We start from the raw sequence: 15,373 nt of genomic DNA on the forward strand, positions 1-15,373 counted from the left end.
AATCTGCTTGGAATCGTCCACTTCCTGTTTGTCAAAGTGGCCTTCTACCTGGACAGGTTTTGTTGGAGCTCATGCAACAAACATTTTGGGTAACTGCACTTTAATATGGATGGATGACACTGAATTAGAGTCTGTTTTAATGACACTGAGTTAAGATGTGTAGCTCTGTCATTAAATAGTAAATTATTTCTCAGAATTCACAGAGAAAAGTCTGAAATGTTTGCTAGGTTAGCGTCCCACATGTTCTTTAGCTCAGCTAAAGCTAACTCTCTCCAACTTCTGGATCTCTTGAGTTGCTTGTTAAAATATCTTGCGAGAGGTGCTGAAGCTCAGAAAGTCTGAGATGTTTGTTGAAAATAAGCTCATTCTCAAGTCTTATCTGAACTCTTTTGTTTGAACTTTCCCTAAACTTAGGAGTTAATGACAGAGCAGCACATCCAGACTCAGTCTCATTTATGTAGAGATTAAACTTCAGTGTCATTCATTGATGTTAAAGTGCAGTTTTTCAAATGTTTGTTGCACATGCTCCCGACCAAACCAGTCCAGGTGGAAGACGATGTGAAGAGAAAGCTCCAGAGGATGAATATCACACATTTACGTTGGAAATAAATGTCCTTTAATTTGACATTGTCATGCAAATGATGTTAAAATTTTTGAGTGTTTTGTTGATAGTGGTTTCTAAATGTTTTCTGACACTCGGCCCCAAAGATTAAAACCTTCTACGGCTCACAAGCTGCAACAATTCACACATTATCAACTATCTTTCTGACTAAACTAAGATAAAAAGTGAAAAACTGCCTGATTCCTGCATCATGAATGTAAATCTTTTTGGTTTTTATGACAGTAAACTGGATATATTTGGGTTTGACATTTTATAAACCAAAACAAGAAATGAATTACTGGAGAAAACAATCAACAGATTAATGGTCAAAGAAAATGTGTTTTCCAACATATATGGCTGAATTACTCCAACATTACAAGATACATACAATTTTAGTTCAATTTTATTTATATAATGCCAATTACAGGTCAAATTGTCTCAAGATGCTTTATTTTTATATTTTTTGTCATATTTAAAATATGACAAAGTAAGAAATTTAAACCTCTTGACTAATCCAATTTATTATTTAGTTTTTAAGAGACTAATTGACAATTCAAACTTTCTCCACTAAAACTAATAAACATGAGGTCAAATAGAAGGAACAGTTTTAAATACTGCAGTCCCACGAAGACAAGAATAAAGTTTCTCAACAAAAACTAAATCTGCTGGTGGATTCCATTAAAGTCCTAATAAATGATAATAAAGTGTGGTACTAAAGGTTTGTGGTGCTAAAAATCTCCAAGTAAAGATATCAAGTTGAACATCTGGATGGAGGTTGATAAAAGTTGACCTCCCTTCATTTCTGTGGAGCGACTCCATGGATTTCATGGATGGTGGTTAAAGACCTGCTCTTCTAGTGGTCTTCCTTCTAGTCGCTGTAAAAAGTCAGTGCATCCTGGCCGACGTCAACACCTCTTCATGACAACTTGTTCTGCCTCCGACCTCGTGGTAACTCCAGAAACTCGGGAAAACCTGTGGAGACTCGAGGAACTCGTCAAGACTCGAAGAACTCGTCGGGCGGGGGAAGGTGTGGTGGGTGGTCGGGGGACGTGGGGGAGTAGAGGGGGGAGGCCGCCACCCACATCCCCGCCTACTCTCCGCCCTGACTCCACCCAGACTCCGCCTTGGCTCCGCCCGTGTGGTCACTTGGAAACTTCGATGACAAAGGGACGACGAAATTATGTTTTTTTATCTGATCTGTAGCTCAATGAGTTAAGGATTTGCCTATGGAGCTGCAGGTCGCTGGTTCAAGACCAGACACTTCTTAAATTTTCTCAAAATCCTGACAAAGACAAAGAAAGAAAAGGGCCGGTGGTGGGTCTCGAACCTACGACCCTCCGCTTCGTAGTCCTTCTTCTTATCCCCCTGAGCTACTCGCTCAGATACTAATTCTTCTTTTTTTTGCGCATTTATCATCTATTTTTTGGCGTGTTCGAGTTTTTTTTTTAACTTGAGTCTTGACTCGACCGTTTTTCTCAGGAGGCTGGACTTCAGCCTTTGTGCTGGAGGGTGGAACCCTCAATTCCAAGACTTTCCAAAGCCTCCAGACCTCCCGAGTCCTCAGGACCTGAGCTTTCACACAGTCTGAGGGCTGAAATTTTCTAAGTCCCACAGTAGTTCTCTGTTAGATTGAACTTTCAGACAGTCCAAGGACTGAAATCCTCTAAGTTCCTGAGTAGTTCTCTGTTAGTTTGAACCTTCAGACAGTCTGAGGACTGAAGTTTTAAAAGTTTCTCAGTACTTCTCTGTTAGTTTGAACTTTCTGGTTAACAGAAGCCTTAAAACTTGTGACCATGAGTTTTGATTTCACATTTAGACCATCCATCTGAGTTCTTCTCAGACCTTCACCTGTGGGTTTTTTAGAAATCCTCAACAAACTTTGATTCTCTTCACTGAACAGTAAAGTTTGTGGAGATCAGAAGGTAACATTAGTTTGATCGATGCCTTCAACTATTAGTAGACTTTATCTGGAAAGCAGTTTTCTTAAATGTGTTCTTACTAAATCTGTCCACAATCAAACCAAGAACATAGAAAGAGGAAATGTTTGAAGAAACAACTTGATGTTTTCATTTCAGACTAGAAAATACTTTAAGAAAAAACGAGCAAAAACAGATAAAGCTGTTTTTGCTCTTTTTGATCGTTTTATTGTCTCTTCTGTTTAATTTGATCTTCTAAAGTTTAACTGGTGTCTTTTCAAATGTTTTGTCTTCAGTTTGATTCTTCTTAAACGTTTAGTTTTGCTCTTTTCTCACCTTTTATTCTTTTCTAATGTCTGATTTGATTTTGAAATGTTTTGTCTTTTTAAAGTTTAATAATCTAATTAAATGTTTTGTATTTTTTTAATGTTTAATATTCTTGTTTAATTGTATTTTTTAAATGTTTAATTATCTAAAATATTCCATCTTTAATGTTTAATATTTTTGTTTAAAATTTTTTGTTTAATTTCATGTTTTGTATCTTCTGTTTAATTATCTAATTAAATGTTTTGTCTGTTTAATATAATTTAATTGTATTTAACGTTTAATTTTCTTTTTAAAAGTTTTATTGTATTAAATGTTTTTTCCTTTAAATGCTTTTTTTTAATGTAGTTTATTTCTTTAATCTTTTTTTCTGTCAAGATTTTAACCCCAACCTACAAAATGAAACTAATCCTTAAATCACAATGAAAATACTTCTGTTGTCACAATCATGAGTTAGTCAATTATTCAGTTTATCAATTCAACTTTATTTGTTTAGCACCTTTCACATAGATGACAAAACTAAACAAGCAAAGAGAAAAACTATGCTAAAACTATGATTGAAACTCAAAATGATATTTAAAAAAAAAAAAGATTTAACATCATAAAATATGTTGTGTCCAGGGGATGGAGAGAGTTTATTGAAGTCTTCTTGGGCTCACATGGGAAATCATTTAAAATATAAACTTGATATTCAGTTTAAGGAAACTGCAGAGTGACAGAAGAACCAACAATATCTCCTGTTTTCTCCTTTAATGAGTCGATTCTTCTTGTGCTTTCAGACCAAAGAACTACAGACTCTTCACAACCTGCTCAAACTCTTGGTACAGGACCTCACCACACGGGTCAAGAAGGTTTCCGTCTCATTTCTACTCTGAAGCTCACCTTCTCCTGCTCAAACTGCTGACAAATGTTTCTGCTGCTCTAAAGTCTGGTCTCCAGAACTTCCTAAAAACTCTCAAAGTCTCTTCTGCTGCAGGTTGCTTTGTAGAACTGTTGCAGAAAACCTCACTAAACCACATGGAGGGGCCTCAAGATAGTCGTCCAAATGAAACCGTACAAAAACCAAACTAACACAACCCAAACGCTAAAGTCTCCTGCAGCCTACCAGAGAACCTCTGAGAACAGAGAATCAGAACAGGAACTCTTACCTTCTAGACAACCAGCGTTGGTTCACAAGAATACAGAATGTGTCTGACCAAAAACCTCTAAAGACTCACTACAGCCAAGATAAAGACACAACTCAGCTGGACCAAATCCACTAATCACTGCACACATTAGCACCATGTGCTAACTGTGGCTAAAGAACCACCTTTACCAAGACAACTATCCAGTACAAAGCCCTAGAACACACCAAGAAACATATTAAAGACGATTTTACTGCTGGAAGCTGCAAGCCAATGCCTAAAGAACAAACTAAAGGAATGGAGCCAAACCCAGTTCAGTGGTGAAGAGAAACAGAGGAAATGTTTGTCTGCAGCTAAATAAAGCAGGAAGACACTGAGCTGCTCAGGTGTTCCTGATAACACCAAGCAGCCACCTGGACAGCCAATAGGAACACAGCTTACTGGAAGTCCAGAGGGCTGGGTTAGTGAAGGAAATTTAGTTTAAAGTTGAAGCAGAAAGTTAACAAAGGAAGTTGAAAACCACCTTCTGATACCTGAAATCTCTGAGTTTTCACACAAAGAACACCTGAACATGTCAAACTAGCTTCATAGTAGAACCATCATTGTAAAAACGTCATAGTATGGTGTGTTGCTCAAAAAACATTATGACCTGGCTGTCTAGGGTTGCCGAAGAGCAACACAAAAACAGGACAAACGCTGGTTTCCAGGGGGTTAGGAGGCTATTTATTTGAAAGAGTAAGTTTACAACAACACAACATGTGAGCAGAAAAATCACAGTCTGTCTTTAGTTGAGCTGAAAATATTAGTTTTTGTCTTTTTTATTGACCAAACTTTTCAGGAAGTAGATGAAGAATAATTAAAGCTCTCATGTAGAAGTCCAACTTATTTTGGATCCTTGTGGAGAGTTTAATCTTAGAGTTTGTAAAGCTGTTGAGTTTTTAGTCACATGGATTGTTTTGACATTTAATAACCGAGTCCTGAAATAAAATTACAGTTGTGGATTTCTGTCATTTAGTCTGAACTAAACAAATAACAGCAGCATAAATCTCAAACGTCATTATGAGAAGTCTGGATTGAGGTTTCCCACTTGATAATGATCAAAACATGAAATTTAGGTTGGTTTAAAGGAATATTCCACCTTAAATCTTTGAATGTTGACCTAAAAGGTTGGTTTCAGGAAGTATTCCACCTACAAGGTCCTCAAACATCCACCTTAAAGGAACATTCCACCAAAAATCCTTAGACATGCACCTAAAATGTTGGTTTAACCGAGTATTCCATCCAAAATCCTCAAAGAGACCTGAGGGGCTGATTAAAAGGAATATTCCACCTAAAACCTCAAATATAGACCCGAAAGGGGGTAGAACGTGGTAGAACGGCTCTGAAGAATCTTGTACTTGTCTTATCTGGAACAATCTAACAGCCTAAACTGTTAACAGCAGTGTAAAGAAGCAAACATACAGGCATAGATTAGGACTCAAACTAGATTTATTGTAGAAAACAAATCAGCTTAGAGGCATTTGTTCACACGTGGCTGAATAGGAGGCCGTCCAATCAGATTCGAGGTCTTCACTCTGTAGGTTGTTTGTTGGGTGAGACTCTTTGATCTCCATCAGCTGACATGGATGTTTGATGGTCTTCTTCTCTAGTGCCAGATGATTCATCCATGAATTCAGCAGCTACAGACTGAAATGAAGCTCATGCTGCCGTTATTGAATTCCTGTTCCAGATCAAATGTTCAGAGCTCACCTTGAATGCAGCCGTCTGCTGTCTGATAGTTTTTCTCATTGTAGTCTTCAATAAAGTCTTTTTCCTCATGTCAGGATGTGGTGAGACTCTTTCTCAGTCTCTGCAGACGTCCCTCATTGTGCATCTCCAGAGAAGAAACAGAAAAACTGGTCACTGCTTCAGCATCAAACGCTCTCCAGCATTGAGAGTGTTTTAGGAATTAATTCATTGTGTTGTGAACTTTGAAGGAGCAGAAACTTTACAGCTGCCAAAGATATGAGCTCCAATTCTGTATGTTGTAGGAAATGAAGTTCATCAAATGAACACTTGATTTTTGCTGATAACTCTCATTAAATTACTGAAGAAATCCAACATAAAAATCTGTAAACTCTCAGGCAGCTTGTGTTAAAGTTTGTCTATAATTCTATCATCATGTTCTGGAACCAGGACTCTGCAGAAGTTCCTTCAATCAGATACTTGTGTGTTTCTATTTAAGGCCTCAGGTTTGAACGTACAGCAGAGGATTAGAAAGGAGTGATTTTAATATTTAAATCAGTAAATGTTTGGAGTAAAAATTATTAAAATTTTGATTTAGATAGATTTGTGTCAAATAATATTGTAGAGTCTCACTTAAATGTATCTAAATGAGTTCAGTGTATTTACATTTTATAGAATATTTGATTTCTTAATCTCAATACTGTAGGGTCTGACCATAAATATTATAATGATGTAAATTTAAATAAATAATATTGTACTGCAGTCATAAATTTAATCAGCTAAACTTACATAATAAAGATCACTGCACAATCTTAACCTGAACATTCATATTATTGAGGTAAATTTACATAAATCCTGATATTCTAGAGTCTTAACTGGAATATTTCTAACATTAATCTTTTTGTATTGTGCTGATAAACAACAATAACCCAACTTTCAGATAATATTTGTTGTCTGTGATTGTGAGACTAAATTCCTCCACATTCTGGAACTGGACTGAATTTCCCAAAATGGAAACATGGACAGAATTTAACACTCATGTATCCATGGCAACGCTAACGTTTCTGCTTCTTACCAAAGTTCACAACACAAGTAAAGATTTTAATGTAAAACTTCAGGGATGACTGCTGACCATAAGTATTCTGATCAATACTTCATGATCAATATCAGGACAGATGTTACAATTCCAGCTGTTGCATTAGACTGCAGTTATTCACAGAGAAATTAAAACATCACATTCCTCATAAAAACTAGATGGGACTTTTATTAAATAAAGTGTTGGTGAATAAACAGTGTAAAAAGTGCAAAGCAGCTCCATTAAATCAGGAGATGTGAGACTTCCACAGCATGGATCACCATCTGCTGTGTTGATTCATAGCTGAATGTCAGAATGAACTGAGATAGAAAAGCTGCTTTGAGCTGCAACATTACGGTCTGACAATCCAACACCATCACAGTTTTCATCTGGTTGTTTTGCTCCAACATGCTGTGAAGTTCAGTTTTTACCTGAATCAATACAGAGATTCTATTTCCAACCAAGACTGAAATAAAAATTAGAATGTTATGAGGTTATTAATGCAACTAAATGCTTTCAGATGGAAGGATTTACTTCTAAGTTCTAATTCAAGTTTCAGTTGGAGCACATTGCATCCACAAAGAAAAACAGTGAAACCTTCATAGCAACATTTAATCAACCTAAAGCTTCCCTGTTGGCTTATTGGTGGAGTTTGTTACTGAGCATCTGAACCTTAAATCCAGTGAGACGACCATCTTCAGTCAAGGCCAGTCAGAGAACTTCAAGACCTTCCATCAGCTGGACCAGATGTGGCATCATCTCCCTCTGAACATCTGGATGACAGGAGAAAAGACAGAAATCAAACACAGATCACTGAAATACAATTTATTCACTTTCATCATTTTATAAAAGTAGCATGAACTTTATTAAAACCTGACAATATCAGTAATGAAAGTAAATGTTTTTATCTTGTGTTGAAGCTAAATTTAAAGTCAATTTTAATAACAGTTTATCCTGAGAGGAGTGAGAATGGAGCTTTTCTTTCCTTTTTAGAATATTCCCTCAAAATATTCTCTTTATTATTGGCTTTAGAAGCATTTTTCTTTACATATTTATTTTTAGATACCTCAGACTGATACACTTTGCTGGTTTGCAGATAATTTCATGTACAATGAAAATAAAGATCTTCTATTATAACATATTTTGCTAAAACAAGAACTGCAAACCTTCTCAACCATCTCTCAGGCTGCAAAATTCCAACTGCGACCAAGAATTATCTGATGTAGTTATTATTATAATCTTTACTGAACCAGCCCTGGAATTAATAAAAATCTGTATATGGATATGATTTTCTCTGATGGGACCACTAAAACTGCATCCAATAAAGTAAACCTCTTCTGCACTGCACACATACTACACTTTTGTATAACTCTGGATGTCAGAGTAAAGGCAGACAGATCCACTGATCAGCCACAACATTCTGACCACTGACAGCTGAAGAGAACAACATCCATCATCTTGTTCTAATACAACGTTCTGCTGGGAAACCTTGACATTCATGTGGATGTTTGACATGTACCACCACCTAAACACTGCAGGACAAACAACCCCCTAGTCTCCATGGCAACAGCAGTCCTTGATGCCAGCTGCCTCCCTCAGCAGGACAAACTAAAACTTCTCAGGAGTGGTCCGAGGAACACGACAGAGCTAAGCTGTTCACCTGGGTTCCACACTCCCCACATCCAGATCTGTTTGAGCATCTGTGGGATGGTCCAGGATCAGCCTGGTCTAGGTAGGACCCACCCTGCAACCCACAGGATCCACAGAATCCACAGGACATCCCCAGAGGTTCTGATGAACCACTGGGTCAGAGGAGTTTTAGCAGCATAAAGGGACCAACACAGTATTAGTCAGGTGGTCAGAATGTTATACTGTTATATTGTCATGCTGATTATATGATCAGTAAATGTTCCCATCAATTATAACGTCCACATTGATCAGGGGAAAAACAACAACTATCAGTTCATTCAGAAACTGTGGGGTTAAACCTAAAAACACAGACCTCAACAGCAGTTTGTTTCAAAGCAGAACACCAGCTTGTTTTCACTAAAGAAGCTTTCAAAGCAGCAATTAAATGACAGTTTTGTTCTCATTAAGTTCAGAGTCAGCCAAAATAATGTACACATATCAGGAAAAGAAAAACTTTTATAAATATTTCATTTGTATAAGTACTTCTATACATATAGATTCCTCTTTCTAAGTTTGATTAAATCACGATAACTCTGTGTCCTGTTGTATGATGTTTTCCCAACAGATGGCGCTACCCTCATGAATGGAGCATCAACAAGTGACGTCTACAACACAACAGAAATGTCTAGAAGCCAGTGGCCACCACTTTGAGCACCTCTTGTAATTGTAGAGGCCAAAGATAACTTCTATTAATCTCGTGGTGTCTGAATAAATTTGGTACTGAAATATTTATGCAAGTTTTTCTTTTCCTGATGTGTGTAAACATTATTTTGGCTGACTGTATAATGGGTTTCTGACAGGTCACCAGTGAACATCTATTTATAATAATGACAAACATACCTGCATTCTACAGGAGTGATTTTCCTCATGTGCAGGTAAAGATGTGTGAGGAGCTTAGAGATGATAGGAGCAGGAGTCATCCTCACTAATTCAGCTTCCACCTAGAAACAGAAAGACCACAAACAAACACACTGATATACTCTCAAACGATCTCACAGCCTCAAAATATCTGTTTAGGAAGTGTTGTGTTTCTAAATTCTGCTGAAAGCATTGACAGACATTCTCTTACAAGGTTGTGTAAAAAGCAGCCTGTCCTCTGAGCTACTGAGAAATCTTCCTGAACAAAGTTTCTACGTGTAAATCGGCTCAACAAAAACTAAAGCCTCAGTCAGAGATAACAGGTATCGCAAATTATAAGCAACGTTCTTTGTTAACTCAGACTTTCTGCTTCAACCGCACATAAAAAGGGAAGTTTAACTCATCAGGTGACTGAAAATGAACGGCTTGTGCAGTTCTAGATCCAAAAGTAGGATGTTTCCTCTCATGTTTTACTACAAATACATGCAATAATAAATAAATACAATGGCTGGTTGATAGTTTATCCACTATTAATGTCATTTTATATACTGGATTGAACTTGAGCAGTGGAAGAGAGAAGGAATTTAATGAAATTATGGAGATTCAGAGAGGTAATGTTGCGCAATGTTAAGCGCGGTTTAATTCAAACCAGCTGAATGTTAAACTTCAGTGCAGCTGAACGGGTTTCAGTTAAAGTAAAATAACTTTTTTAAAAGCTAAAATACACAGCTTAGAGCTTAGTCATTATTAGAATGAACTTCCTAACCTGACGGACAGCTGCGGCAGCAACTAACAGGTGTTCAGCGGTAAGTTAGCCACCTGTGTTAATTAGCCCGCTAGCTAACTTAGCCGCTTAGCTAGCTAACTTAGCCGCTTAGCTAGCTAACGCGTCCGGACCAGCTGCTCAAACACGACAAAACACAACTCTTCACAAGTCGCCGACTTAATGTACAACAAAACAACGCTACAGGTTATAAGTATTTATCTTCTTACCGTGTTTCACTCCATGAACAAGATCAACAGCAGCCAGAGACGTTACCAGACATGCAGACCATAGATACATAGAATACTATTGGTCAGACCATAGAAGACGCTGGTGCGCTGTCTTCTATGGTCTGACCAATCGCTGCTCTCTGGCTCCGCCCTCTGAGAATCTTCTTGTCGTTTGGCTCCACACTTGCTGATGACCACTTCCGGTCCCACAAATTAAAAAACTGACCTTTTTTCGTTTCTGTCTCTTACTGACTTTATTTTTTGTTATTCTAAATATAAAATGAAAATCAAAGCATTTTTAAAATTTCGTATGTCCCTTTTTGATCATGAAAAGGAAAAACGCCTTGTATTTCAATTTTATTTAAACGAAAATCAAATAACCACTCGTTTTTTGTTATTCAATACCTGTTTCAGAACGGAAAATCCAATTGCCAAAATATACACGGACACGGAATATTTAGAAGAATCTTTCTGTAAAAAATGCAATGTGTTTGGTTATAGGCGGCCATGTTGATTTTAGGTCTGAAAACAGCAAAAAAAAAAAAAAAAAAAGGCAACTATGATAACTGTCAACTGTGTTACAATTAGATATTGGCCCAGTTATTGCATTTTCACAGATAGACTAAATGTCTGACAGTGGCTATCAGAAATCATTAAGGGTACACCTTCTTTTACATCATTAAAATGTGCTGAAAAAATGAAGTCTGTTTAAATTCCCCTTAACTTTTCCCTTAACTGTGGAGCCAGAAGCTGACTTCAGTGTGATTAGTGCTGATGTAACAGTATGAACGTAACCGTGTTTTTATTTGATTGATCAGACAAGTGCAGGCCATCACAGAGTGCACATCATGGAGCTGCTAAACAAACCACTTGTGCGTATTTTTTTTAGAGCAAACGTGACACTGTTTCACAAGAAGAGCTGCTTATCGCTGTTTACTAGTAAATGATGAACTGGACTCTGGACTTCTGACCTGCAGCTGCTGCGTGGTTTTAACTGCACAGTCTTGGTGTCTCTCGGGAAAGAATTATGTTGTCGTTGGTTGTTGTCGGTGTTTTTCTATCCGTGGGTCACTCAGATCCCGCTGTGGACTCCTCCTATGTTGCTGCGGTCTACGAGCACCGCGTCGTCCTGAACCCGGAGCCTGGAGTCCCTCTGAGCCGCAGCGAAGCTCTGCAGCACCTGAAGAGGAACCTGGACATCTACGAGGAGCAGGCAGCCCGGGCAGCCCAGCAGGTAGACACAAATACGCGTCTTTACAGTCACTCAAACAGTCCTGCACGGTGCTGGTCAACGCCTAACAGCTGTTTCCAAACTTCTGAATGAAAGGCAGCAGAAAGAAGAATAAACACTATTAAGAGTTTTCTCTCATAACAGACACTATGATAGTCTTACTTTATTTCTTTGTATTTTAATGATATGCTGGTTTTAATTACTTTTTTAAATCTTGCGTATGATTTAGATTTGTGTCTTAAATTGACCTCTTTCACAGAAATGTTCCATTAATTTGGTCCTAAATCTTGGTTTTATGAACATCTCTGCTCCGTTTAAGTTATACTTTCTTTCTTTTTTTTGCAAATCTCTTCTGGACATTGAGGTTCTTTTTGAGCTTTATATATAATTTGCAAAATACTATAATCTACTATGTGGTGAAATTTCAACAATTTTAACTGAAGGAACAATGGGTTTGCTGGATTTCTATATATATTTTGACTGATTATTCTTATGGCTCTTTTCTCGAAAATGAAAATGGGCTGGATGTTTGTTTTACAGGCGTTTCCCCAAACTTCAACACAGTAGGTCAGATATGGAACAATCAGAGAATTATAGAACATGTACAAATCCTTGACTGAATATAATCCCACAATTGCTTTTGATATTTTTTACTTTTGTATAATTTATTGTGATTTTCAATTCAAATTCTCATCAACCGTGACGCCCAAAAACTTAGTTTCCTTCACTCAAACTATTTTAACCCCTATTTTAACAACAAAGTAAAATAGTCCCTAAAGGTGCAAAAACATACGAACAATGATCCCATGCTGTCAAATTTTAACATTGACCTTCAACTGGACCGGGGACTCACGTAAAATCTCAGAGGAAAGAATAATTTGCAAATATTTAACAGTTCCCTGAGCTTGAATTATAGTGGACAATACGTATCTGGTTGAAAAGTGGATAAAAGCAAAGCTGCATGTTTTAATTTGAGTGAGCTGGAGAATTATGAATACCGGCGAAGTGTTGCATAGTAAACCCAGTCAAACATGTAAGCACTAAAGACCTCCTTCCTTACAATCTGGCAAATGTTTCTGCACCAATTTGTGGAGGGAATGCCTTTATTTATGTCAAGGAAATAAAAATGAAGCACCCAGTGACAATTCAGAATCTAACAGTATAATGTAAGGATCTCAGGCATGCTGTGTTACTTTCAAACATTTATTCTCCTGCAGATAAACCTTTTCTAATAATGATTAATTTTTCTGAACTCTTTTGTTTCTTTTGTTTGTGAAAGGAACCTCTTTAAAAATGCATGTGGCACCTATTCACCTCAATAATTCATTTGAATAAATTTTTAAACTCCCTGAACTAAAATATTGCTTTAGCAAGATTTCTGAAAATACTCAAAACTTTCTGCAAGTTAAGATCATATCACACAGTGACTTTTTAGAATCATGTACACCTCACCTATGCACATTTTGACCCTAATCTAATCAAATGTTAACCTAATAAAGATCGATTAGAGAATGAGATCTTGTTAAAACCTCTAAATAGCTGTAGAAAACAAGAAAAACTTGAAAAACATTACCTACTGGCTCACAGCTTTCTTAACTTTGCAGCTTTTTAAGAAAAAAATATCCAGACATGGGACCTCCTCCGTTTCCCTTCTTCATGGTTAATGACCTGCAGAGGGGAGTAATGACTAGATAACAACACTTCACATAATTCTGTTTGCCGGAAAAGATTTGGTGTTTGTATGAACTCGTAATTCATAGTCGTATTTTAAGAAAATATAAAAACCTATTGCTGAAGTAAAAAGATTGACTCCTGTCTGAGGGCTTGAGCAAAAAAGCGCAAACTAAATATACTGCTTCTTTCCTGTTTTTAATGGCTGGGATAAATGCATGTGTAAACTGGATATTTAGGTGGGAAATTTGAGCAGTCAATAAGGTTTACACCTGCACACCCTCATAAAGAAGTATCCCAGTAGTGTCCCTGCAGCAGATTCATGTCTCATTTTTCTCTCAGGGGGCTCAGATCCTCGTGTTTCCAGAAGATGGTCTCCAGGGTTTCAACTTCACTCGCTCATCCATCTCCAGCTACCTGGAAACCATTCCTGACCCCCAGCAGGAGAGCTGGAACCCTTGCACAGAGCCGGGCAGACATAGCAACACAGAGGTTAATGGTTATACATTTAGATTTAACTTTAGCGAGCTTGATCAGGGCCTGCTGGATGAAATTCAAGTGACGTAACTCAGCGTCCGTTTTCATGTGAATCACATTTGAGTGTTTCTCGCAGGTTCTCCAGAGGTTGAGCTGTATGGCCCGTCGGTACAGCCTCTATCTGGTGGCAAACATGGCCGACCTGCAGCCCTGTCCCCTGCAGAGCGCTCCGTCCTCCTCCTGTCCCCCAGATGGACGCTGGCAGTTCAACACTAATGTGGCTTTCAGGTGCAGTGCAGACGTGAAAATAGGAATCTACAAAGTGCTCAAATACACACTTTTCTGGAACTCACGGTGTCTTCTTTCACACAGTTCGGATGGGCTGCTGGTGGCACGATATCATAAATACAACCTGTACTTCGAGCAGGCCTTCGACAAACCCCCACAGGCTGAGATCATAACATTTGATACGCCTTTTGCGGGAAAGTTTGGCCTCATCATCTGCTTTGACATCCTGTTCCGTGATCCTACAGTAGCCCTGGTGGAGAGGGTAATAAAATACACACAAGCAAGCATGCATCCAAGTTTGATTTGTTTCTTCAGCTTCTCCTCTTGGTGCCTCTTTTTAAGGGTGTACGTCAGCTGATCTTCCCCACAGCCTGGATGAACCAGCTTCCCCTCCTGGACGCCATCCAGTTTCAGCGGGCGTTCAGTCTGGGTGCTAATGTCACCGTGCTGGCTGCAAACATCCGCAGGGACCGACTCATCATGTCAGGAAGCGGAATCTACACACCTTTTTCTGCCACCTACCACCACGCAAAGAAAGGAGAGCCAGAGGAGGGGAGGCTGCTGGTGGCAAGAGTGCCAGTGTTAGACCCACTGTGGGTGGGACAGGGTATAGCTACAGAGTCCACCTCATCATCATCATCATCATCATCATCATCATCATCATCATCATCGGCTACAGATTCTGGTTACTGCCACCAAGACAGCTGCACTGATCTTCCTCCTCCTTCTTCGGTCCCTCCCTCCTACATCACCTTCACCTCATCCATGATGTACGACCCATTTAAATTTGTCCTCTTAAACAAGACAGAGGACAAACTTCAAGTGTGTGACGGCACTTTCTGCTGTCGCCTGCAGTACAAGTTTCTAACACAAGGCGGCAGTAAAGAGCTCTACGCTCTGGGTGCGTTTGCAGGAACTCACATTGTCAACGGACGCTACGCCCTGCAGGTAGGAAAGGGAAGAAGTTTGAATATTTAAAACTGCTTTTCAGCTCCCATTTATCTTCCGTATCTCTGTCTACAGGTGTGTGCAGTAGTCCGCTGCGCAGACCTGGACACCAGCTCCTGTGGACAAGAGGTGGAAGAAGCAGAGTCGAAAATGGAGTTTGTGTTAGAGGGGACGTTCGAGACCAGATATGTGTATCCATCAGTTTTGACGAGCAGTCTGGTCCTGGAGCAGCCACAGACTCTGGAGAAAACTGCAGATGGCAGAGTGACCATGAAGCACTGGAACATGACAGGTGGCCTAGTTACTGCCTGTCTGTATGGACGAATGTACCACCTGGACAAGGAATAGATGTGCGGCAAAGAGAGGGGCACTAAATATGTTTTAAATAATAAAAAAAAAAGTAAAAATGTTTCTATCAAGAGGAGTAATAACATTCAACTTTTTGTAGTATAT

The 15,373-nt window shown here is 38.6% G+C and overlaps 1 protein-coding gene and 2 long non-coding RNA genes across 3 annotated transcripts in view; 2 read left to right on the plus strand and 1 right to left on the minus strand.

The window, feature by feature from the left end:
- LOC129350643 (uncharacterized) overlaps nucleotides 1-5,782 on the plus strand; it is a 10,716-nt gene extending 4,934 nt beyond the window's left edge. The window contains exon 4 of the long non-coding RNA XR_008604116.1: nucleotides 3,621-5,782. This is a non-coding gene — a long non-coding RNA (uncharacterized LOC129350643). The remainder of the gene's footprint in view (nucleotides 1-3,620) is intronic.
- LOC129350642 (uncharacterized) lies at nucleotides 5,436-10,416 on the minus strand. The gene is made up of 3 exons (XR_008604115.1): nucleotides 10,306-10,416; nucleotides 9,295-9,395; nucleotides 5,436-7,538 (listed from the first exon to the last, which is right to left on the minus strand). It is a non-coding gene; the product is annotated as an uncharacterized LOC129350642 (long non-coding RNA).
- A 689-nt stretch (nucleotides 10,417-11,105) lies between these two features.
- Nucleotides 11,106-15,339, plus strand: btd (biotinidase). The gene is made up of 6 exons (XM_023277483.3): nucleotides 11,106-11,539; nucleotides 13,550-13,699; nucleotides 13,821-13,972; nucleotides 14,057-14,234; nucleotides 14,315-14,920; nucleotides 14,996-15,339. Exons 1-6 carry the CDS (start codon nucleotides 11,333-11,335, stop codon nucleotides 15,266-15,268), a joined length of 1,566 nt encoding a protein of 521 aa, XP_023133251.2. The 5' UTR covers nucleotides 11,106-11,332; the 3' UTR covers nucleotides 15,269-15,339.
- The last annotated feature ends 34 nt before the right edge of the window (nucleotides 15,340-15,373 follow it).

The sequence above is a fragment of the Amphiprion ocellaris genome, chromosome 15 (assembly GCF_022539595.1).
Source record: "Amphiprion ocellaris isolate individual 3 ecotype Okinawa chromosome 15, ASM2253959v1, whole genome shotgun sequence".
NCBI classification, from domain to species: domain Eukaryota; kingdom Metazoa; phylum Chordata; class Actinopteri; family Pomacentridae; genus Amphiprion; species Amphiprion ocellaris.